The 25,951-nt window shown below is 39.3% G+C and overlaps 1 protein-coding gene across 1 annotated transcript in view; it reads right to left on the minus strand.

Moving 5' to 3' along the window:
- Positions 1 to 25,023, minus strand: part of TMEM132E (transmembrane protein 132E) — a 68,424-nt gene extending 43,401 nt beyond the window's left edge. Inside the window, exon 1 of the mRNA XM_039335787.1 lies at positions 24,960 to 25,023. Coding sequence (XP_039191721.1) covers positions 24,960 to 25,023 — 64 coding nt within the window. The remainder of the gene's footprint in view (positions 1 to 24,959) is intronic.
- Between the last annotated feature and the right edge of the window lie 928 nt (positions 25,024 to 25,951).

Genomic DNA, 25,951 nt, shown 5'->3' on the forward strand with positions numbered 1-25,951 from the left:
AGAAAAATCTCAATTTTATGGATCAGTTGAAAGAAGGAATGTCTGTTATACCTAAACATGCATTAAATCCAATTTGATATAACCTCATTTGCATCCATTCATATCAATAGCATAGTTTAATTACATAATTTACTTGAGTTGATACAAGTGAAGTCAATTATGTAATGATGCAAATAACGTAAATTAATATTGACGTAAATTATACCAATTGCTCAGATTGTTTTGGAAACAGTTGGCATCTGTTCTTTGAGAGTGAATATCGACTACTTTGACCTTGAAATCTACTTCATAGGCAGACACCCACAATTTATCTTCCCTATGTTTCCTACCTGTCCTATTGGGGCTGACAAGAGGGGCATGCGCTGGGTCCCATCAGCTAAGTAGCGTTGGCTAGCCAAGTAGCCAAGAAAGAGAGTCTTTTCTGCCATTGCATCCATCCTACGGAACATCATTTTGTCTGAAATTAGATGGCAGGAATGCTGTTGGCCTTTTGTAAGCCTTGAAAACTTGGTTTCATGCCCGGGCCTGGAACCCAAAGGGTATGTTGGAACTGGTCTCTTGGCGTTGATGGTGGTTTTTACAGTGCTTGGCTGCTGTGTGTTTTTATTTTTACATTATGTATTTATTTATTTTATTGTGAGCCCTTTCCAGTCACATATTTGAGATGGGTGGATGTATACAGGTAGTACTTGACTTACGACTAGTTATTTTGGTGAATGTTCAAAGTTAGGACACATCCCAAAATGGGACTTATGATGTCTGTCTCTTCGTCACATCACCGCATTTTAGGCACTTGGCAAATTTACGGCCGTTTGCAGCACCCTGTTTTTGCCAGAAACTGGCATTTACTTGTAGTTTCCGGCAACAACTATCTCATAGCGAACAATGTGCTTGCTTAACAACAGCTCCAAAAGGTCATAAAATGACCATCTTTACAACTTTAGAACTTTACGACCATCATGACTTATGATCAAAATTGTGGGTTCAATTACAAATATAAGTCAAGGACTACCTGTAGATCGAATAAACAAACAGCTAGGAGTGAATAATGTTGAAATAAAACATTTAACCTGTGTATGGAAGGAACTGCAGTAAGATGATGGTGTACATACTCCTGAGAAGAAGGTCAGGCTATTCCACAAAATAGGAGTGGAATACATCCCACAGATCTCATACAGAGGAAGGTTGTTCAGAAGGCGTTATCAGAAGACTGGACTAAATAGACAGATTCAATTTATATATTTCAACATACTGTTTCCCAATCATGAATGCCCTCCAGAAGGGTAGAGTTCATCATACTGTTTGGGGCTGAGGCAGACGGGTGAAAGGATTTTCTTGTCTTTCCCCCCTGGTTAAAGGTTGGGTTTAAAATTAGGACGATTGAGTTTCACAGGCTTACCCTACAATTTGGTAGATTTCCTACTTCAGAAAATGGGGGTGACATGGTGGCTCAGCAGTTAAGAAGCTGGGATTGTCAACTGGAAATCTGGCAACCCAAGTTTGAGACCTGAGCTTCACACGATGGGGTGAGCTCCTGTCCTTACCCCAGCTCTTGCCCACCTAACAGTTCAAAAGCATACAAGTGCAAGTAGATAAATAGGTACCAGTTCAGTGGGAAGGTAACAGTGCTCCGTGACATCATGCTGGCCTCATGACCATAGAAATGTCTTCAGACAGCGCTGGCTCAATGGCCTTAAAAGAGAGATGAGCCCTGCCCCCTATATTTAGCAACAACTAGTGGAGTAAAATCCGCAGGGCCCCTTTACTCCCTTCAGAATGTCTGAAAACATCATCATTGATTTTGGACAACTGGGATCAAATGGAGTTTCAAGAAGTCACAAAATGGGCGAACGTGTGGGAGAAACATATATATCTGACCCTGAGGTCACTGTTTTATCTATCCTCCAGTGCAAAATAATCCTCCAGAATCTGGCCTGTGGTGACTCCACTCTAAACATTTTTCGCTATCTTATTATCAAAGCATTATTGGCCTCCTTCTCTCTATGCTAGCATCAGGGGCCTCGTTTTGATCACCAAATGGCTGTGTGTTCGTAGGAGGCTCAGATTATCTCTGGGGCTAGAAGAAGCCATGGAGAATGGTCCACTAACTGGCACCTTTCACCACTCAAGTGCTGGAAGCAGCTGCACAAGGGAGGACTTAGCTTGCCCTCCCTGATCTCCATCCTCAGAGGAAAAATTAGAGCTATTAATACGCAAACACCTTCATTAACCCTCCTAAATGCATGCAGATTGTGTCCTTCAATCAGCCGCTCTTGGTACAACAGAGATGGTGGCTGCATATTTATAGCTCCTGTCAAGAGGAAACAAGTATTTGTATTTGAACAGAACTCAGGGATTCCTACCCCTGAATCCAATACTGGCACTGAAGGATTCTAGTTCACAGATGGGAACACAAAATATTTTGGTGCTAGAAGCCAAAATCTTTTTTAAAAGGTTTTCCATGCTGTTAAAAATTAGTGGCATTTTTAATGAGAGACGGAGAATCTGCAAACTATAATAATGTTACATTTCAACTCCTATCAGATTCAGCCAGCATAGCCACACAGTCACACGGTGACTTTGATCAGAACCTCTTTAAGAGTTAATTTGAGAGCCAGTTTGGTCTAGTGCAGTGATGGCGAACCTTTTAGAGACCGAATGCCCAAACTGCAACCCCAAACCCATTTATGTATCATTGGGTGCCGGGTGGGCGTGGCCCATTGGGTGGGTGTGGCCCATTGGGTGGGCATGGCCCATTGGGTGGGCATGGCTGTGGTGGTAATGGCAGACTGGGTGGGACTAAAAAGTTCAATCAATCAATTCCAACTTTGCAAGATCTTTTTTTTCCCCCGAGAAGTTGAAATTGATTGATTGATTAAACCTTTTTTTTTTGCACACGGTGGCAGAGGCCTAAAGCGAAAAGATTTTATAAAACCCAGCTGAAGGCCTAGGACTGGGGTGACAGCGTGCATGCCTACAGAGAGGGCACTGCATGCCACCTGTGGCATGTGTGCCATAGGTTCGCCACCACGGGTCTAGTGGTTAAGGCACCAGGCTAGAAACCAGGAGACCGTGAGTTCTAGTCTGATCTTTGGCATGAAAGCCAACTAAGTGACTTTGGGCCAATCACTCTCTCTCTCTGCCCAATGCACCTTACAGAGTTGTTGTTTTGGGGAAAATAAGAGGAGGAAAAAAAGTACTATTTTGTTCATTGCCTTGAGTTACTTATCAAGTAACAAAAGCGGGATAAAAATCAGATAAATAAATAAATGCACCTTGACCTCAAGGGCCACTTTTAAGTACAGTAGTAAACCAGCAGGAAAGAAATCTACACTGTCACAGAAGGCAAGTCTAGAAGAAAATAGTTGGCACCGGGGGTGAAAATGAGGTCAATTTTGCTCCCAAACCTACTTAAATAAAAGATAACTGAGTAATGCTAATTGGTTTGGCTTCCATGTATCCAAGCATTTTCTCTTCTTTTCATATTCCACAGAATACCAATTTCTGGAATAACTTTATGTATTTATTTTGTGATTCAATTTTCATCCACTCTCTCTGTGTAGCTAAACTACCCCAGCATATTCAGTTTGTACTTGTTATTTACTTTTTTATTCGATCTATACTGCTGACCTTATTTTCTTCTACCTTTAGTGCAGCCACTTTGTTAAGCATCCCATTCCAAAAGCATTCAATTTACTATTGCGGTCCTCCTGGCACTCGCTCCCTTATAACAAAGTGGGCAGAAGAAACGTATTATACCCAGAATTTTCTTTCCTTTTCACGGATATTCATTACTTGTCACCAATAACAAACAAAGGATTACTTTAAGATACTCTAAGAATATTTGCATTTCTTACCATTTCTCCATACATTTTCTCATCTTTTGTAAACATTCCATTAAGGAACACAAATCCATCAACTGGCTCTATTTTTCGTTCTTTTTTTTATAAGGTATAAATAATCAGTCCATTTTCCACGTCAAACTGTTTTAGTCCTTGACACATTAACGTTCAAATCCGTACTCCCTGTTGCCATCATGCAATCTATCTAACATTCCCTCCAAATGAGTTGGGTTTCCTGCCAGCAACACAGCACCATCTGCATAGGAAAGTAGAAATACATCCTCATTTCCATCCAATGCACCTCCAATATCACCACTTCTTATACATTAAACAACCAAGGGGATATTATACATCTTTGCTTTACTTCCAGCTCATTGTGAAACCATTTACTAAAGCTTTCAATTTATTCTTGTATGTTTTCCTTCCTTCATATACATCTCTTACAGGTTTCAATAGCTAACCTTCAACTTTTCTTATTCTTTCTTTACTTCAACAAATGTACAATAAGCTTTCTTTCCCATAGTCATGCATTTCTCAATGGCATGCTGAAGGGCAAAGATCTCTACAATAAAACCTCTCCTTTGCATAAAACCACTATGCATTTTCAAATCTTGCTCATTAACACCCAATTCTCCCAAATGAGGGGGTTGGACTAGAAGACCTCCAAAATCCCTTCCAACACTCTTATTCTATTATTCTGCTTTGGAATACTATATCCCCCTGTAATGTTTGCATTTACTCTTGCTAGTTTGGATTTTGGGTAGAGGATTAATAATCTTATTCTCTTATTGTCAGGAACTGATGCAAACTCCAAACACAGCCCTCTCTAAGGAGATTTACAGAGTCAACATTTTGCCCCCAACAATCCAGGTCCTCATTTTACCAACCTCGGAAGGATGGAAGGCTAAGTCAACCTTGAGCCGGTCAGGATCGAACTCCTGTCAGTGAGCAGTGAGTTAGCCTACAATACCGCAATCTAATCACTACACCACCACAATTCTTATAGGATTACATAATGATAACCAAAGCTCAGCCTTTACCATGATTTCTATTTTATTATTAAATTTATATGTCATCTCACTATCCAAAGCAACTCTTTGAACCCCAACTTCTCAGAAAATGAGACAAAAGGGAAATTGTGCCTGCCAGAGAGATCAGACGGCTACGTAGAATAACAAAATCACAAAGTTGGAAGAGACTTTGCAGGTCTCCTAGTCCAACCCCCTGCTCAAGCAGGAAACCCTATACCAGGGGTCCCCAACCCCCGGTCCATGGACCAGTATCGGGCCATAGCATGCCAGAAACTGGTCCGCACAAACAAGCAAAGCCCTATCCACGGGATGCAGGCAGCACATAAAACCATGCACTCTCCGGTCCATGGAAAAACCTTTCTCCACGGAACTGGTCCCTGGTGCCCAAAAGGTTGGAGGCCTCTGCCCTATACCATTTCAGACAAATAGCTGTCCAATCTCTTCTTTAAAACCTCCAGGGTTGGATGCAGGAAGCAGGATGTAGAAGGAATAGCCTCACCAGTAGGGCTGTCTTTGGTATGATCCAACAAGTAAAATTATAGTTTTAATGATATAATTGAACTCTGTTCATTAAAAAATACCATGCACTGCACATAAAAAACAGGAAGAGCTTTGATTGTCCCATTGTGGTTATCATCATGACTGTTTTTTTTTTTAACCAGAACTCACTGATATCCCTGCTCACCAATTTACTTCTCCAAGGATCCTGTAAGTGGGAATGCACAAGCAGCAGTCATTTTTTGAGAGGGATTACTGCATGCAGTAGCATCAAAAGGCTTTCTATGAATTAATTATGTAAAAAAGCAAAGCTTTATATAACTAGATGTGTTCAATATTTTTGGCACAGAATTTAGTACAGAGGACCCAACTAATAGTCTTCTTTACCCTCCATGTATAGTAGTAGTAGTAGTAGTAGTAGTAGTAGTAGTAGTAGTAATAATAATAATAATAATAATAATAATAATAATAATAATAATGTTGGAAGGGATCTTGGAGGTCATCTAGTCCAACCCCCTGCTCAGGCAGGAAACCCTATACCAGGCATGTCAAACTTGCGACATCATGTATCGGGATTATTTTGCCACTGCCGGCAATGGGGTGGGCACGGCTCTGGTATGATGAAACCGGCCCGCGGGCTGGCAGTTCGACATGGTATAGTAAATGCCCTATACCATTTCAGACAAATGGCTGTCCAGTCTCTTCTTAAAAACTTCCAGTGTTGGAGCATTCACCACTTCTGGAGGCAGCATTGGTTAATTGTTCTAACTGTCCAGAGGTTTCTCCTTAGTTCTAAGTACTTCTCTCCTTGATTAGTTTCCATCCGTTGCTTCTTGTCCTGCCTTCAGGCGTTTTGGAGAATAGCTTGACCCCCTCTTCTTTGTGACAGCCCCTGAGATATTGGAACATTGCTATCATGTCCCCCCTTGTCCTTCTCTTCATTAAACTAGATATACCCAATTCTAGCAACCTTATATGTTTTAGCCTCCAGTCCCCTAATCGTCTTTGTTGCTCTTCTCTGTACTCTTTCTAGAGTCTCAACATCTTTTTCTACATTGTGGTGACCAAACCTGGACGCAGTACTCCAAGTGTGGCCTTACCAAGACATTGTAAAGTGGTATTAATACTTCACGTGATCTTGATTCTATCCCTCTCTTAATGCAGCCTAGCACTGTATTGGCTTTTTTGGCAGTTGCAGCACACTGCTGGCTCATATTTAAGTGATTGTCCACTAGGACTCCAAGAGCCTTCTCACAGTTACTACTACTGAGCAAGGTACCACCTATACTATACCTGTACAATTGATTTTTCTTGCCTAAATGTAGAACCTACTTTTTTCACCACTGAATTTCATTTTGTTAGATAGTGACCAGTGTTCAAATCTGTCTAGATCCTCCTGTATCTTAAGCTTATCTTCTCGAGTGTTGGCTATTCCTGCCAGCTTGGTATCCTCTGCAAATTTGATGAGTTCCCCATCTATCCCCTCGTCCAAATCATTGATGAAGATGTATTTTGTTCCTTCCAATTAAAACCTTCTCTATCAGTAGCTAGTCCCATAGCGTGTGGCAGATAACAACATATGCTAATTAGTATTGTGGAAAAAATGTTTTTCTTTCTTTTTTAGTTTTATTGTTTGGTTTGGTTTGTGCTAAGTGTTGGTTTCATACACTGACCTTGAATACTAGCATTATGAGACAAGAAGGAATAATTCTTACTGCATTCACTTTGCTATAAAAACAAGCCAAGGCTGTTCCAAATATTAATTATATAGAATAATGGGAGATAGCATTTTATTATAAACACTTTTAGAGACAAAACAAAGAAGTGTAGGTACCTGACTTGTCAAACAAACACAACACAATTTCTGCCTTCATTTTTTGCTTACATTATGGTCTAAATTTAAACCTGGCAGATCAGGAATTTTGATTTCTCTACCATCATTTTTTAAATAACACATGGTTATGTATTATCACAACTTTAAAATATTTTTAACATATGAAGCTTTTATAATTCTTTGTATGGATCATGCACATGTATGTAGGGAGAACAACTGGATGTCCAAATGTAGAAACATTCAGATCAGAAGTAGCTGAGAGAAGAATAAAGATTCTCACAATTTTATGCCATTTTTACCCATGTGCTTTGTAATTTTTGGGTTGTACCTAGCCCCTTGTTGATTTAGCTTCCCTCAAAGCTTCAGGAAAATAAATATAAGACTTGTGCCTCTAGAAGCCCTCAATTAAATTTGCCTCCATGGTCATTAAATAGGAACATTTAATGTACCAAAATAAAAGCAACTACAATATCACTATGTGTCAGAAGCTAAAGCAAAATACATTTTCTGTAATTCTACACATTTTATTAGTCACTGCACTGCCAGCATTTAGACAACCTTGACTGATCTTGAAAGAAACTAAGCAGGCCTAAAACTAAAGGTGGATGGAACACCATCAGGAATAGGAAATAGAAAGATATCCTGAAAGATAGCCGTAGCAAACCAGATCAGTACTAATGCTGGGGAAAACTCTACGGATATCTTCTGTTTATTTAGTCAGTAAGATTAAACATGACTTGGGAACATCTTTATCTTTTCAGTGCTATTCTGAGGAGAATATCCCACTTCAAGAGAATCCACAAGAACTACTGTAAAACATTTAAAACATTTTCCTCATATGTCCTGTCTGTTCAGTCTCCTAAATTCCTTGAATTTAATTGTGATGTCCAAAGATATGTGGAGCTCACCATGCTAATGAAATCTGCCTGATTGTGTTCTGTCAAGTGCCTGAAAAGGATAAAAACCAGGCACTTGTTTCATGTTTAAAAAAGCTGAGATGTAATGATTTTGGCAGTCATGTCAGATTTTTAAATTTCCATTTCCTCAGACCACAGTGCCACAGAAGGCTAGATGATTACATTAAAAGATGTGCCATTTCATGCCTGGTAAGCAACACATATAGTTTCTTAGACTTGTCTGAAATAAATTTTAATTATCAGCCTTTGGGGCAATTATTTCCCTTGGGGTTCTAAAAACCTTCCTTTGATTGCTTCTACCTGTTGCATTCATGCAACAGAGTTCAACCTGGTAAGTAAATTAATCCAGTTTACTGGGGTTTGCATAATAGATTGAATTGTAAGTCAAACAGGGTGAATTCATAAAATACACAGAGCCATTTAAAAAAATTAACCAAGATTACCAGAACTAGGGTTTAGCAACTGTGCACAAATAATCGCTAAGCCTTCAACTGATCTGGTTATATGAACATAACCTATCAAGTAGAGGATCTAAAAAGAAGTTCAAGATGGGATACAATTGGCACTAGCTACCCTTGGATGAAGTGGGGAAGATTTAAATGCTAGTATCTCATGAAATTCAGCAATCTTGTGCTATTTGACCCTTTTATTTTACATGTGGGCTTCATAAAAGCTGTTTGGGGTAAAATAATCACTTTTGGCATGGTGCCTTCACATGTTGTATCCACCTCCACCATTTGGGTATGGGTATATCTGGTTTAATGAAAAGAAGGACTAGGGGTGACATGATAGCAGCGTTCCAAAATTTGAAGGGCTTCCACAAAGAAGGGGTGGGGGGTCAAGTAGAATACTTTATTTGGAATAGAACATAATACTTTATTTGGCCAAGTGTGGTTAGACACACAAGGAATTTATCTCCAGTGCAGAAGCTCTCAGTGTACGTGTAAAAGAAACAGTTATTTTCTCTAAAAACAGTCCTGATCTCCAAAGCACCTCCAAAGGCAGGACAAGAAGCAATGGATGGAATCAATCAAGCAGAGAACTGAGCTAAAAATTTCCTGACAGTGAGAACAATTAATCGGCTGAACAGCTTTCCTTCAGAAGATGTGGGTGCTCCATCACTGGAGTTTTTAAAGAAGAGATTGGACAGCCATTTGTCTGAAATGGTAGGGGGTTTGACTAAGAACAAGGGTCCCCAACCCCTGGTCCATGGACTGACACCGGTCTGCAGCATGCCAGAAACCAGGCCATGCAAACAAGAGAAGCCCCATCCATGGGATGCAGGCAGCATGTGAAACCACCATCCCGCCAGTCCGCAGGAAAAACCTCTCTCCACAGAACTGGTCCCTGGTGCCCAAAAGTTGGGTACCGCTGGACTAGAAGATCTCCAAGGTCCCTTCCAACTCTGTTACAGTATTCTGTTGTTCTGGTTGGAGAATTTGAGGAGTTGGAGTCCACATAGCTTAAAGTTATTGAGCTTCAGAAGCACTCAGCTAGAGAGGCAATATACATATATCCTAGACACCTGAACAAACCGGGAGGCTAATCTATGGTGACTTCAAATGCAAGCTGTGTGACCTCAAAGATGCCCCATAACCTCTTCCTTGCAGTACAGAAAACAAAAGCTTTGGTGTTTTTGGAAGTCTGGCTTGCAGAAGGGAGGATCTAAACAAGCTTCACCTGCCAGGTGAATTCCCCAGTCTTTCCTCTTCTATTTAAAAGAAAACCTTTTGTCTTGACACAAGGAAGACAGAGATAATTGGGACACGTGACATGAAGTAGATCATCTGGGAAGAAATGAAAGAGAAAAAATACCTGGAAGGAGAAGGGAAAGATTATTGAAAGATGGAGACTGGAAACAGCCATATGAGTTTGCAGGAGAAACAAACAGCTAGGTGACAGTTACATGGGGTGGCGGGGGTGGGTGGGTGGAACAGTGATCAGAGAAAAGTTAACCTTCTCTAAACAGAAAGTAATGAAAAGTGTTGAACAGGATCAAAGTAATCCTCAGGGAGCAGAGAGTGATGCCTGCTTGAGAAGAAAGGAATTTTAAGAAAATGAAGTGGAGTGGACTATTTGGAGTTCATGATAAGAGCAGAGCTAAGTGTCTCTGGGCTGGAAGTAAAAGTGGTCAAAAAAATTCTAGAAAGTTAACAGGTATTAAGAGAGGGAGAAGTTGCAAAACACTGATTGCAGCAAACTGCAGCAGAGAACAGGAGAAATCTTTCCTCTCAGCTACTTGAACCTCAGACCTCAAGTGCCAGGGAAATCAGGAGATCCAGGCAGTTCAAATGGGTATAAAGATTTATTGCAAGAATTGGAACTACTAACAGCCCAAGCAAATTGGCGTAAAGAAGTTAATGAAATTCAAGTTGGGCTAAATTTAGACCTCTTGTGGGCACAAAGGGGCTCATGACTGATGACACGTTTGAGCCCCCCTCCCTTGGGCTCAGCCTAGTCATCTCCTACATGACCCTGCCATATGGGTTTATGTCCACTTTGCCCACGGATGTCTGTAAAAGGCCAGTATTTGCAGCTCTGTGATATTCTCAGCGCCAAATGCTTTATTCCATCCAATGCATTTGTTTGGGAATTTGATTATGTGAACTAGAAGAAAAAGATTATTTTTAAATTCTAAGATTGATGCACTCCTTTTCATCTTTTCAAAAAGTTACTAAAGCCAAAAGGTGATGAACTTGGTAATTCATTTATTTTATTTCTTCATATAATTTAGAGGCTGCCTACTGTAACTATAGATGATTCTGGGCAATTTACACTTTAAAAGCAAAAACAAATTAAGATCACGGATATCCAGAAAAGAAAAAACAAACGTAACAACAATAAGCACCTCACAAGGGGTCAGCAGCAACACTATCCCAGGCGTCTGAAAACAACAAGTTTTTCAGAGACTTTTTGAACATAATTATAAGGTGACCAACCGTCCTCCTTTAGGGAGGACAGTCCTCCTTTTGTAAGTTCTGTCCTCCCTCGAAAAGTGTTCTCCTACATGTCCTCCTTTTCAATATCTGAAGACTAATCTACAGGGCTTTTTTTTCTCATAAAACGCTCAGAATGGCGTTCCGGCACCTTTTTTGATGTTTTTTTCCAGCTTTTGCATGAGCTGTGCTAACTCCCCCTATTGGCTTTCGAAAGCCAATAGGAATTGCTGCTGAGCGCGCCAAAACACCTGGCTGGCAAACTTTGCACATATAAGTTGTCTGCAGCAAAGGCGAATTGGCAGGAACTTTGCACCCCTCCCTGCTACCCAACTACACCATCTCCTAGTTCAGTGGTTCTCAACCTGTGGGTCGGGACCCCATTTGGGGTCGAACGATCATTTCACGGGGGTCGCCAAACAACGCAGTCCGCCATTTTTCCCCCTTTTCCTTAGCTGTGCTATTCCCTTTTATTCTATTGGCTTTTGAAAGCCAATAGAACAGACTCTCTTGAATAGAGTCTAATTCTATTGGCTTTCAAAAGCCAATAAGAATTGTCCAGGCTGTCTCTGCCCTGCTGAGCCCGCCAAAAGTCCCATTCTGCAAACGGTGCTGCACCAGTTGAGTAGTCCTCGACTTACGACCGGTTGAGTAGTCCTCGACTTATGACCAGTTGAGGGTCGCGGCATTAAAAAGGTTAAGAACCACTGTCCTAGTTAGTCCCAAAGATATCTGGAGGAGACTAACTTCCATTTAGGGGTGGAAAAATCAAAAAGAGGAAATGCCATTTCAACAATAAATTGAATAAGGAATTTCCATTCATCACATCAAAGAAGGATAACATTGTTTTCTGCAATATTTGCAGCGGAGAATTTTGTATTGCAGTTGGGGGCAGAGCAGCTATTACGAAACACTTGACCACCAAGAAACATAAGCAATCATCAGATGCATCTGCTTCCAGTTGTAAAGTAACAAGTTTTTTTAAAACTTCAAAGTATTCTGAAGATGAAAAACAGTTAGCTGCAATGGAGGGAACATTTGCATTCCATACCATACCATAATTCACAATCAAAGTTTTCGTAGTATGGATTGTACAACTAAACTATTGAAAAAGTTTCACAATGCTAAATTTTCATGCGCCAGGACAAAATGTGAGGCTATTATTAAATCAATATTTAAAAATTACTGTGACAAAATACTTACAGAAGACTTGGAAACTGCAGCATTTGTAACGGTTTTATCTGATGCATCCAATCATAATGAAACTAAATTGTATCCAATACTAGTAAGATATTTTAATGTTACGAAGGGCATTCAAGTAAAAAATTTAAATTTAGAATCCACTGAGGGCGAAACTGCTGAAATTTTGTCAAACCATCTATACAGAGTAATAAATGAAAACAATTTGAAATCCAAAGTTGTTGCACTAACAGCTGATAATACAAACACAAATTTTGGTGGGCAAAGACGCAAAGGGGTGAATAATGTGTATGTAAAATTACAAGATTTACTCCAAAAAGAAAATACTAGGAATAGGTTGTAATGCACATATTTTGTCAAATGCAATCAACATGGCGTCATGTGCCATGCCAATTGATGTAGAAGTAATAGTAACTACAATTTATTTGTATTTTAGTCGTTTTACCATTTGTGTGGCTACTTTAAAACAATTTTGTGAAGAAGCGAATATTCAATACAAAAAACTTTTAGGATATTCAAAAGTTAGATAACTTGCTCTAACACCTGCTATAGAGCGTGTTCTACAATTATTTGAGCCTCTCCGTTCATATTTTTTAAGTTTAGACAAATGTCCTAAAATCCTGGAATTGTTTTTCAATAATGAAATACCTGAGATATTAATGTATTTTGTACATAATCAAGCATCTATTTTTCATAAAACGATTCAAAAGATTGAAGATGAACACATTTCAGCTACAGAAGTTAGTCTTATTTTGAATGACTTTATCCTTCAATACAAAACTCGATTTGAAGAAAAATTTCTTCCTTTGGTTATAAAAAGAAAATTGTCAGACTTAGAGGAATCAAATCTAGGCATAACGGAAAAGTTTATCAAAGAAGTGCAGAATTTTTACCAAACATGTTTTCAATATATTGAAGAATGGTCTGAAACAAACATCACAGGAAACAACAGTTTTCAATACTGTTTTTTTACTTCATCGCAAGTATATTGAATCTTGTGTTGAGTTTTTATCTAAAGAAATGCCAGACATCAAAAATAGACGACAATTGTCTCTTTGAAGAAATTAGAAGACTGAATGTATTTTTAAATTCTGAAAAATTAATACAATGGGAAAATAAACACGTTGAAATTGATAAAAGATGGGTGGAAATATTCAGTCATTTCAAAAAATGAACATATTCCATGTGAAAATTTATTTATTCTTGTTCAATTTACATTGTGCTGTCCTGGAACTAATGCAGCAGTTGAAAGGGTTTTTTCAATTACTAATGATTTTTTGGAAAAGTGAGAAATCGAGATTGAATGTTGATACTTTAGCTGCAGCATTTGCCATAAAATTCAATATGAAGGATATTTCTTGTTCGGATATTTCCAATATTTTGTTAGAAGATGATACATTGACAAAAAATATTCATTCAATGGAAAAGTACTCATTTAAATAATAATTAATAGGCATATAAGCATAATTATTGTACAATATAAAATGTTATTGTTACAGATGTTTTTATTATGCATTTATCATATTATAGTGTATTCTGTATTGTTGCAATGAATAAAATGTTTCTTTTATTTACGATATTTTTTTCTTCAATTTATTTGTGTCCTCCTTTATTAAGTTGGTCACCTTAATAATTAAACCATAAGGATCTCTGTGGGATACTCTTCTAGAGGGCTGATATCCTCTTTATTATCATCACCATATTATTTATCAGTTAAAAGTAAATTTCTGATATTCTAAGAGTCCCATCTCTCTCTCAAGCTGATAATATTCTATTCCCAAGGTTGCTGATATGCACAAACACACATACGGTATTCAAAGCTGACAGATTTACTACAGTTTTAGGTAGATAACAACAGACAGCAACCTGAGTCAAATGCCTAGCAAGAGAGCTTGCCTGAAGTGAGATGAATACAGTCCAAGAAACAGTAATATAGTCCAAATACATTCTAAGAGTCACAGGATGCTAAATAGGGTAGTCAGATAGTCCAATGATCAAAAGTCACAAACAAGATGCAGGAACAAGATGCAAGAGCTAGGAAGTCAAACATCATCTCCAACAAAGACTGCAAGCAAAGGAGTAACTAAAATCTCTGTAGCCAACTGGCTGCAATTACACATGCCCTTTGTTCTGTGAGAAGCTTCACTGAGGAACACTGTTCTGTTGACTTATGGATTTGCCTAGATATAGAACTAGGGAATTGTGCTTCATCATTCCAGCTGATCAGCTTCCAACGAATCCTGGCTTCCTGGTTTCTGAGGATGACCATCTTGAAGCACAGGCTCATCTGGAGCAACATTTGTCAAATTCCAGATCAGGATCAGATCCTGAATCAAGGTTAAGCTAAGAGCTAAAGATCTTCCTTTCTCAAGAATATTTATGGTGGCAGGAGGAAGTACTGCCATAACCAGAAGCTATATAGGTAGTCCTCAATTTATGAGCACAATTGAATCCAACATTTCTGTTGCTAAGTGAGACATGGGTTAAGTGAGTTTTGCCCCATTTTATGACCTTTCTTCCCACAGTTGTTAAATGAATCACTGTATTAGTTAAATTTGTAACAGGGCTGTTAAGTAAATCTGGCTTCCCCAGTGACTATGCTTGTCAGAAGGTCGCAAAATATGATCACATGATCCTGGGACACTGCAACTGTCCTAAATGTGAGTCAGTTGCCAAGAGTCTGAATTTTGGTGACATGACCATGGGGATGTTGTAACAGTTGCAACTATGAAAAATAGTCATAAATCACTTTTTTCAGTGCTGTTGTAACTTCAACGGTCACTAAAAATACTATTGTAAGTTGAGGGCTACCTGTATTAAGACAGGAGGGAGACAGGGTCAAAGAACATGATCAAGAGGATCAGGACCCCTATCATCTTCTGCCAATGTGTGCATCTTCTCTGGTTATTCTTCACAGCAGCTTTGTAGGACAACCTCAAGGCTAATATGAATACTATTAGCCTCTCTAGGCAAACCAAATTAATCAATCAATCAATCAGAACAGAGCTGGAAGGAACCTTGGAGGTCTTCTAGTCCAGCCCCCTGCTCAAGCAGGAGTCCCTATATCATTTCAGGCAAATGGCTGTCCAGTCTCTTCTTAAAAACTTTGAGTGATGAAGTACCCACAACTTCTGAAGGCAAGCTGTTCCACTGGTTAATTGTCCTCACTGTTAGGAAGTGTCTCCTTAATTCCAGGTTGCTTCTCTCCTTGATTATTTCCCATCCATTGTTTCTTGTCTTGCCTTCTGGTGCTTTGGAAAATACATTGACCCCCTCCTCGTGGCAGCCTCTCAAATACTGGAATACTGCTATCATGTTCCCCCTAGTCCTTCTTTTCTCCCAAATCCTGCAAATGTTCTTCATGTGTTTTAGTCTCCAGGCCTTTAATCATCTTAGTTGCTCTACTTTGCACTTTTTCCAAAGTCTCAACATCTTTTTTGTAATGTGGTAACCAAAGCTGGATACAGTATTCTAGATGTGGCCTTACTAAGGCTTTATAAAGCAGTACTAATTTTTCATGTGATTTTGATTCTATGCCTCTGTTTATACAACCAAGGATTGTATTACCTTTTTTGGTTGCTGCTGCATACTGCTGACTCATGTTCAAGTGATCGTCCACTAGGACTCCAAGATCCCTCTCACAGTTACTGTTTTTGATCCAGGTTTTGTCTAATCTGTACTTGTATCTTTGGTTTTTCCTGCCTAGGTGTAAAACCTTGCTTTTCTCCACATTAAATATCATTTTGTTAGATAGGGCCCATTGTTCAAGATCTTTTTGGATTCTGAGCTTGTCTTCTGGAGTGTGGCTATTCCTGCCAGCTTAGTGTCATCTGCAAATTTGATGAGTTCTCCTTCTATTTCCTCATCTAAGTCATTTAGGAAAATATTGAAGAGTACTGGGCCTAAGACAGAACCTTGTTGTCATGGTTCCGACTAATGAAACACTTCAAAGAGCTTCCAGGCATCTTTATCCTAAAGCCTTTATTAACAGTGTTACAAATTGACGACACATCATGGAGGTATGCCAGAATCTGAATTCCTCTTGCTGGCATCTAACTTTTCTTGCTAAACCCCTTCCTTATCTTGCAGTCACAAGTCACATCTTCCAATTAGCCCAGAGGGCAAAGATTCACTTCCATTCCTTTTCCTGGGCTTTTGTTATTATTCTCCTTCCTTTTCTCTGTCATCTGAATTAACTCTAAAAATACCAGACAGTTCTGCATATTTTGTCAAAGCAAGAATATTCAATATTAGCAGCGTTGACACTTGTGGTATCCTTTGCTTACTTCCCTCCATGTAGATGTAGTACCATTAAGGACTACTCACTGAGTATGGCTTGTCAGGCAGTTACAAATTCATCTGGTGGTGATGTTGTCAATCCCACATTTTTCTAGCTTACCAAGAAGTAGGTTGTGATCTACTTTGTCAAATGCCTTGCTGAAGTCTGAATATACTATGTCCACAGCATTTCACTAGTCTACTAATTTAGTCACTTTGTCAAAGAATGAAATAAGATTAGTTTGGCATGATCTGTTTTTAACAAACCTGTGCTGGCTACTAGTTATAACTTTGTTTCTAGATGTTCACAGATCTGTTTTTTGATTATTTTTTCCAGTATCTTCCCAGAATGTTATCTTGTTTCAACCTCTTTTGTCTATAGTTCCTGTATATTTTGGTCAACTTCCAGTCTACACCACTCCTAGTATATATCCTTGAATCCACAACTGAACTAAAAACCTTGTAAAGTAAGGTTGTAAAATAAGGAATAAAACCTTGTAAAGAATAAAAATATTTACTGGACAACAACTTTACAAGGGCTAACTGACAAGCTGCTAATGGATACGTAAACTAGAGCTACAGAAATGATCCAGCATTCCTGTTCTCTCCCTTGTTGTCCTTCCAGGCAATCTGGTCCCCAGCTAGATTCAAAACAGCCAGCCAAGCCACTTGCAATCTGTCATGCAATCAACATCTGGAAAGGAAAGCAAATAACATGCTTTTGCCTGGTGCTCAATGGAAGATAGTTCTGCAGCAGGAAGGGTGGTACATAACTGAAGCCAAATCCCCAAAGGGTTGTCTGTCTGCTAGCCAGCCATGGGTGAACAGAGAAGATTCTAATAGCACATGCTTCTCTGTGAAGGATGCTCACCAGGGAAAAGGAGAACTGAACATGTGGGAGAACTACTGTGAATTGGGAAATCAAGAATGAACTGTGCATGTCTATATACAGGGATGCCAACTGAGGATAATACTTCTACTCCATCAAATTTATACTTTTGCATCTCACTGGGCCATTCATATAAAGGCAGTCCTCGACTTACAACAGTTCATTTAGTGACCGCTTGAAGTTATAATGGCACTGAAAAAAGTGACTTTTGACCATTTTTCACACAACCGTTGCAACAGCCCCATGGTCACGTGATAAAAATTCAGATGCTTGACAACTGACTCATATTTATGACGGTTGCAGTGTCCCAGGGCGTGATCCCCTTTTGCAACCTTTTGACAAGCAAAGTCAACGGGGAAGCCAGATTCACTTAACAATCCTGTTACTAGCAAAAAAAGTCATAAAGTGAGACAAAATTCATTTAACAACCATTTCTCTGGATGATGTTGGGCCAGTCACTCTCGCTCAGCCCAACTCACCTCACAGGGTTGTTGTTGTGGGGAAAATAGGAGGAGGAAGAGATGTGGGATATGCTCGCTGCCTAGCATTATTTGTAAAAATAATAAAGGCAGATACCAATAAAAAAAATAATTAAAATAAAAGTATTTCCATGGGAAAGCTGGAAGCTCTGCTCCAGAGAACTGAGAGAAGTCCCTGATGCTTAATGAAATTCTCTTGCCTCCCTTGCATTGCTGTACAGCAGTGTTTCCCAAACTTGACAATTTTAAGGCATGTGGACTTCAACTCCCAGAATTCCACAGCCAGCATTGCTGGCTGTGGAATTCTGGGAGTTGAAGTCCACATGCTTTAAAATTGTCAAGTTTGGGAAACACTGCTGTACACAATCTGCAACCCCACAGGTATACAAGGTCCACAAAAATTCTTAAAGCTGCCATCACAGACATTTTTAATGTAATCACAGGAGAAATCAGTAAACCTACAGGGAATAACTATGTTAACTATATTTCCCCTCCTTAATTTTAATTGCCTTACACAACAGTCAAAGATGAAGTACAGGCTTTGGATAGTAATTGTGCACATCTGGATTAAAAGTTCCCAGGCAGTATGCCCAAAGAAAGACCTATGGTTTGGAAGAGCATGATAAAACGTGTGACTTGTCTCTCATTTAAAAATGCTATGCCAATACCATGCCAGTCAAGGGCATTATTCCCACATGATGAGTAGAAGGAAGTAAATTAACCCACAGAAGATGGATTACTGAATTACATCAAATGTGCAATGTAGATTGTTAAATTGCAGATTGGAACAGAAGTTGATTTCATTTTCCAGCCAAAATCTCCTGTGAGAAAATAACCTTCCAAATTACAGGATGGTCAGTATACCTCAACTGTGACTAATCAAGTTATTAAACATTCCGTTAATTTTATTACAATTAATTTCATTGACTTGTCTGAGAATGACCTGTGTCTTTAAATGCTTCATAAGTAATAATTTCAGACAGAGAGACGGAAATAGATTTGCATTATTAGGAAATAATTTGCATGGCGTACAAAATTGGATTCCCCCTACTTCCTACAGATTTTAAGAATTAAAATATGTTTGTGCTATGTCTGGTTCTAAATTTGTCACTGTTGGTGGCCGGGAGGCAAACAGCAGTAATAAATCAGCCAAAAGAATTGTAACCAGCCAGAAATTATTCAATTTCTATACATAGGCTCATATAGATAAACCATGGATGACACCATATGTGTCATGATGTTATTATGTGGATGATGCAAATTACATACCAAGTTTTGACATCATTGTGGCTTCTAGCTGACAGCTATGGGTCAAGAACCTTTGAACTGAGCTTAATTCCTCTTCGTTATCAATATGAAACTGACTTGCAACTGCTTTCTCCTAAGAAGTGCTTTCAGCTTCTCAGCTTAGCCAGGGATTGTTCAGTCTTCAAACAAAGTAGGTGTCACCATACTTAATGTCTATGGAGATTCTCAGTCATCCAGGTCCCAAAGGTGCTTTTTTTCACGAGGCAACTGGACTTTCTTGTTTTTCTTTGAAGATGTTTCGCTCCTCATCCAAGAAGCTTTTTCAGCTCTGATTGGATGGTGGGGAATGGAAGGATTTATACTCCTTGCAGACTGCTGATCATTTGCATTGTTTTAGAGAGTAGTTGAAACCCCTGGAGGCTTATCTGTTTCATCCTTCCAACAGTTCCAAGAAGCCTCCACACCCATTTGCACTATTCAGGTGACCCTGATGATACAGATACAGCCTCAGGGGGCTTCAACTACTCTCTAAAAGAATGCAAATGACCAGCTGTCTGCAAGGAGTATAAATCCTGCCATTCCCCACCATCCAGTCAGACCTGAAGAAGCTTCTTGGATGAGAAGTGAAACGTCTTCAAAGAAAAACAAGAAAGTCCAGTTGCCTCATGAAAAAAGCACCTTTGGGGTATAACCATGCTTAATGTTTTTGACATTAACCATGGCTAGGTAAATGATAGTAGCTGCATTTAGTCCTTGACTTACAACCACAATTGAGCCCAAAATTTCTGTTGCTTAGTGAGACAGTTATTTATTGAATTTTGCCCCATTTTAAGGCCTTTCTTGCCACAGTTGTTAAGTGAGTCACAGCAATTGTTAAGTTAGTAACACAGTTGGTAAGTGAATCTGGCTTCCCCATTGCCTTTGCTTGTCAGAAGGTTGCAAAAGGCGATCACATGACCCCAGGACACTGCAACTATCATAAATATGAGTCAGTTACTAAGCATCTGAATTTTGAACACATAACCATGAGGATGCTGCAATGATCATAAGTGTGAAAAATGATCATAGGTCGCTTTTTTCAGTGCCACTGTAACTTTGAACAGTCACTAAACAAACTGTATTAAGTCAAGGACTGCCAATAATGTGCAGCAAGAAAATAGGACATTAATGTAAGGAAACCTTCAAACTTGTGGTCCCCCCTCTTCCTGTTCTTCCTGTTCCATCTCCAGCCTCATATTAGGGGCATCCCTCCCAAGCAATCTTTTTCTTCTCCTCCTCCCTTCTGCGTGATTCGTCCTACATTAATATCAGCTCTGCATTCAGGTCCCAACTCCAGCCCCATCCATTTGTCTCCCGGCCTGATCTCTCAGCAGATATCATTACTAATATCCTGATATTCTTGGCCCTAGCAGCACTTTTGGCAAAAGCCCCCTGCATAACAAGGATAAAAGCTGGCTCATTTCACAGGGCACTGGGGGTTTATAAATTAGAGGTGATGTGCCTTTGTGTGTGTGTGTGTGTGTGTGTGTGTGTGTTTACGAAGAAGTTAATTAAACCAGAAGATCAGTGGATCTTCAGCAAGAGTGATTGAACAAGCCCCAGAATGCCATTGTGAGCATTGCTAGCCATTTCTCAGAGTGGACAGTGATTAGTCTTTGTATTCAGTATAACTTCAAGTTGATGCTGGATCCTAAAAGACAAGGCTGGAACACACACCCTACAAAACAAAATTCCATTTTTCACACGTATAACCACTGCAGCATTCCCATGGTCACTGTTTAAACTTCAAGTGCTTGGCAACTGACTCATATTTATGATGGTTGCAGTGTCCCTGGATCACGTGATAACCCTTTGCAACTTTCTAACAAGCAAAGTCAATGGGGAAGCCAGATTGACTTAACAGACGTGTTACTATCTTAACAGCTGCAGTGGTTCACTTAACAAATGTGGCAAGAAAGGTCGTAAAATGGGGCAAAACTCACTTAACAACCGTCTTGCTTAGCAACATAAATTTTGGGCTCAAGTGTGGTCATAAGTCAAGGACTATCTGTACGGGTCTGGCATTTAGGGTAAAGCCAAGAATGCAAGTTACAAACTGAATCTGTTGCCCATTTGATCAGACTGACATTGTCCCTTAGAAGACAGCCTGCTGCTAGAATAGATGGTCCACATGTTGTTCTTCTCCAACTTGGTGACTTCTTCATGTAACACACTTGATGTGCTTATTGAATTAATCAATTTTCTGGGTCATTATAATACACTGAACCATAAATCAAATGAACAGGCTGGATTTGTACTACATCTCCAAGGTTCACATTTGTATGTTGTATGGATGCCGCTACTAGCTTTTTTTTTATTGATCTCACTGGGTTAATAATGCTCTAAATTTCACTGTGTTCAAATAAGATGCAGTGCCCCCCCCCCAATAAACCAAGTAACACTTAATGATGTGATTAAGTTGACACAAAATGCTAATACAACAGCTAACTTTCCACAGTACTTTGAACAATTATTCAAACTCGTTTTAGTCAAGTCCATTGTAGAGTGTATGTCTAATAGTAGACATAATTGTTACTGTTGGCAAGCACATCAAGGATATTGATATCAACATCACATCTGTCCCACTTGGTTGAGGACAATAAAATATCTGTTTCTGAAGAAAGCAAGTCAATAGGAAAGAGTGATCTCTCTATCCTGAATAAAATGCAGATTACTGAGGATTAAAAATGCAATAAAGTCTAATCATTGTTCTAAGAATACCTGGGTAACAAACTATGTAAATGTCCTTGTATGTAGGTCTATACATACGTTGTATATAGTATGCTTAAATGTGTATTATGTATGTGTACACTTTGAGAGCAAGCAACAAAATTTCCTTTTTAACGTGTGCCATTGTTCCCACAGTAAAAAAAAATAACAATAAAGGTTATCGATCTATCCATCTATCTATCTATCTTGTCATGGTTCCTGGGAAGTAGGGCTTCTTTTGTATCAGTGGTCCCCAATGTTCTGGCACCAGGGACCAGTTTCAGAAGAAAAATTGTCTTCCACGGACTCGAGGAGGAGGAGGTGGTTTCACATGCAACCTAGATCCTTTGCATGCTTAGTTGAAGCTTTGCAAGCTCACCCGCTGCTTGCACAGCCCGGTTCCTAACAGCCCATGGACCGGGACATGCCTGTGGCCCGGGGATTGGGGAACCCTGCTTTATTCCATCTAATCAGATATTAGATGTGGACATTTGCAGAAGAAAAGAGCCAACTATTGCCCTATCAAGGATTTTTAGACAAATATACAGTATGGTTTTTCTAAGGTCAGATGATCCCAATTCCTTTAGAAAATGACTGGTAGCCTTTTGGGTAGTTGGCACTTCAGAATTTTGAGGATTTTGTCATGAACACTCAGAAAATGGCTACCACAGCTAGTCATAAAACACTCACTTATTAGAAGGCAAAGGAGTGAGGTTTGCTGTCCCATTCCAGCTTATTCTTGGGTAGGGAAATAGATGAGGCCATTTTTTAAATAAAGCCCCAAGGTAATAGCCATCCACTATTTCTATTTTCTAAAAATCCTAGGAGATCCTTTTTTCAACTTCGGGGTTTAATCTACTACAGGTGGCCCTCAACTTCCAACCACAATTGAGCCCAACATTTCTGTTGCTAAGCAACACTGTTGTTAAGTTAATTTTGCCCATTGTACGACTTTTCTTGCCACAGTTATTAAGTGAATCACTGCAGTCGTTAAGTTAGTAACACAGTTGTTAAGTGAATCTGGCTTCCCCATTGAGTTTGCGTCTCAGAAGGTCGCAAAAGGGGATCACCTGACCCTGGGACACTGCAACCATCATAGATGTGAGTCAGCTACCAAGCAACTGAATTTTGATCAGATGACCATGGGGATGCAGTAAATATGAAAAATGGTCATAAGTCACATTTTCACTCCCGTCGTAATGTCAAATGGTCACTAAACGAACTGCTGTAAGTCAAGGACCAGTTGTACTTACTGCTCAGCTCAACTAAGATTACTCAAAGCCATTTCTTTCTGTAAAACAGGAAACGGTCTCAGCTGAGTGTGTGTCAATTCTGAGTTGATCTGAACCTTACATATCACAACACAATCCTTGGAATAAGAGGAAAATAGATGAAAAATGTTAGTCAAGATCTGAATAAGCAAACGGAGGCTGGTAAATAAAGAGCTTAGCAAATTATGTGGTTCAGAAATAGAATAGACAAAATACATTCAAAACAAGGCCTCCTATTCTAGGAACGAAATAATCAAGACAAGCTTGAAATCAGCACACTATCTTGAAGCCAAGTTAAATAGCAAAATTCTTTGGTTCCTCCTGCTTATTAGATAACATGAATACAGAGCATACAGATTTGAATACAAATTAGGTCTCTTGTCCTGTGTGATTCATGTTATTATACATTTTAAGTAGCTATGGAGAATTAAAGAGCTTGTGTCTCTTAGATGTAACCCCTTCTGATCAGGTTCTGAAGGTATGGGGGGGGGGAGAAATGAGTTAGTTGGATTAGGAGAAGGAAAGAGAGCAAACTAATTTTCTTTCGTTAGGATTAAAACAGCCAGAGAGAAAATTATAGTATTCCCAGTACATATGGCAGCAAAATTATCAACTTCAAAATCTTTGCTTCCAAATACAAGCATAGGTTTCTCAGCAGTCAACTGATCAATCAATCAGAATAGAGCTGGAAGAGATTTGGAGGTCTTTTAGTCCAGCCCTCTGCTCAAGCAGGAGAACCCATACCTGTGGTAGCGAACCTATAGCATGCGTGCCACAGGTGGCATGCAGAGCCCTCTCTGTGGGCACGCGCGCCATCGCCCCAGTCCTAGGCCTTCAGCTGGGTTTTATAAAATCTTTTCGCTTTAGGCCTCTGCCACCGTGTGCAAAAAAAAAGAGAAAGGTTCAAAATTTCAACTTCTCGCAGGAAAAAAAAGATCTCGCAAAGTTGGAATTGATTGATTGAACTTTTTAGTCCCACCCAGTCTACCGTTACCACCGCAGCCACGCCCACCCAATGGGCCACGCCCACCTGGCACCCGATGATACATAAGTGGGTTTTGGGTTGCAGTTTGGGTACTCAGTCTCTAAAAGCTTCACCATCACTGACCTATACCATTTCAGACAAGTGACTATCTAGTAGTCTCTTCTTGTAAACCTCCAGTGATGAAGCACCCACAACTTCTGAAGGCAAGCTGTTCCACTGGTTAATTGTTCTCAGTGTTAGGAAATTTCTCCTTAATTCCAGGTTGCTTCTCTCTTAGTTTAGTTTTCATCCATTGATTTTTGTTTTGCTTTCTGGTGCTTTGGAAAATAAGTTGACCATCTCTTCTTTGTGGCACCCCCTCAAATACTGGAATAGTGCTATCATGTCACCCCTTGTCCTTCTATTCTCTAGACTAGCCATACCAGTCACTCAAGAAATTCTGCCCTGTGCTTACTCTAAACTTACTAAATTATTCCTAGCAAGAAATGTATTTGCTGATCCAACTTTCATCTCAAATATCCTCATTCCTTGCCAAGACACGTCCTCACTTCTGACACAACACTAGAAATACAGAATAATCTCTTTGCCTTTCCACCTTTCTGTAACAATATGGATTCCAAAACCCTATCCTTTGTGCTATTCTCTTATTAACAAAGCAAGCTGGCCCTAGTTAACTGCTTCCAAAAGCTGCGCTGACTACTAATAGACATCACTGAATTTTTTTCCCATGTCCAATATGTCTGCAATTTGCCACTTTCTTGACCTCTTGAGATTACCTTGCAACATCCCAAGTGTGCACTGACCTTCTAATAGGCAGGGGCAAATTGAGATGGCCTTCTGGAGGTGGATGTTATCTTCCAAAATCATCTTTTTATTCAGCAGGGGAAAAAAAGACAAACATATTTTTGTAAGGAGGTCAGACCTGTTCACATGCCTTAAATAAAAATGTAGGGGGAGAGAGCTAATGGGGAGGAGAATTGGGACTAATTCCAATCACAACTGGATTCTGAAATTATTTTCTGGGGAAATAATACATTTATTTTAAATATACACCTAAATTTAAATGCAGTTTAAAGGCAAGGTGCAGATGAGCTTCTGTACAAATAAAGTTCACAAAGACAAATTTCATTTCCTTTGAGTCTTATTAATCCACTATCATATATCTTATACATCTCACCTAGGACAGAATAATACTAAATACACATATAACTCTAGGTATATATTTTAGAGATAGCGAGAGAAGATAGGGCATGCACACGCAAACAGATTCTTATGGTGACTACCAAAATACAAATTTTAGTATCTTAAAGAAAAAAATGTTTATGCCTTATGCCTTCTTTGGATGTTTTCCTGTTAATAGCATGAAAACATCAAAAACAGGCAGAAGTCATTATATTCTGCTTTAAAATTTGGTATGGTGGTGATGGTGCTGGCCTAGAAACCAGGAGACTTTAAGTTCTAGTCCTGCCTTTGGGGATGAAAATTATATGGGTGTCCTTGGGCCAATCATCCTCTCTCAGCCCAGCCCACCTCACTGGGTTGTTGCTGTGGGGGAAATAGGAGGAGGAGGAAGAATTAGGTAGCTTCATCATCTTGAGTTATTTATAAAAAATAAGCAGAATTTTTAAAATATTTTTTTAAAAAATACATTTTATTAACCTCTAAAAGAAAATACACAAGTTAAATCAGTAAGTTCCCTTGTTACAACTGCTACTGAAGTTAGTACAAAAGTTCCTTTTGATTCTTTAAACTTTGTCAGTTCATATGTAATTACTTACAAACACCGCAGTGATGG

Source organism: Crotalus tigris, unplaced genomic scaffold (genome assembly GCF_016545835.1).
Source record: "Crotalus tigris isolate CLP2741 ecotype Arizona unplaced genomic scaffold, ASM1654583v1 scf7180000017659.2616968, whole genome shotgun sequence".
NCBI lineage: Eukaryota > Metazoa > Chordata > Lepidosauria > Squamata > Viperidae > Crotalus > Crotalus tigris.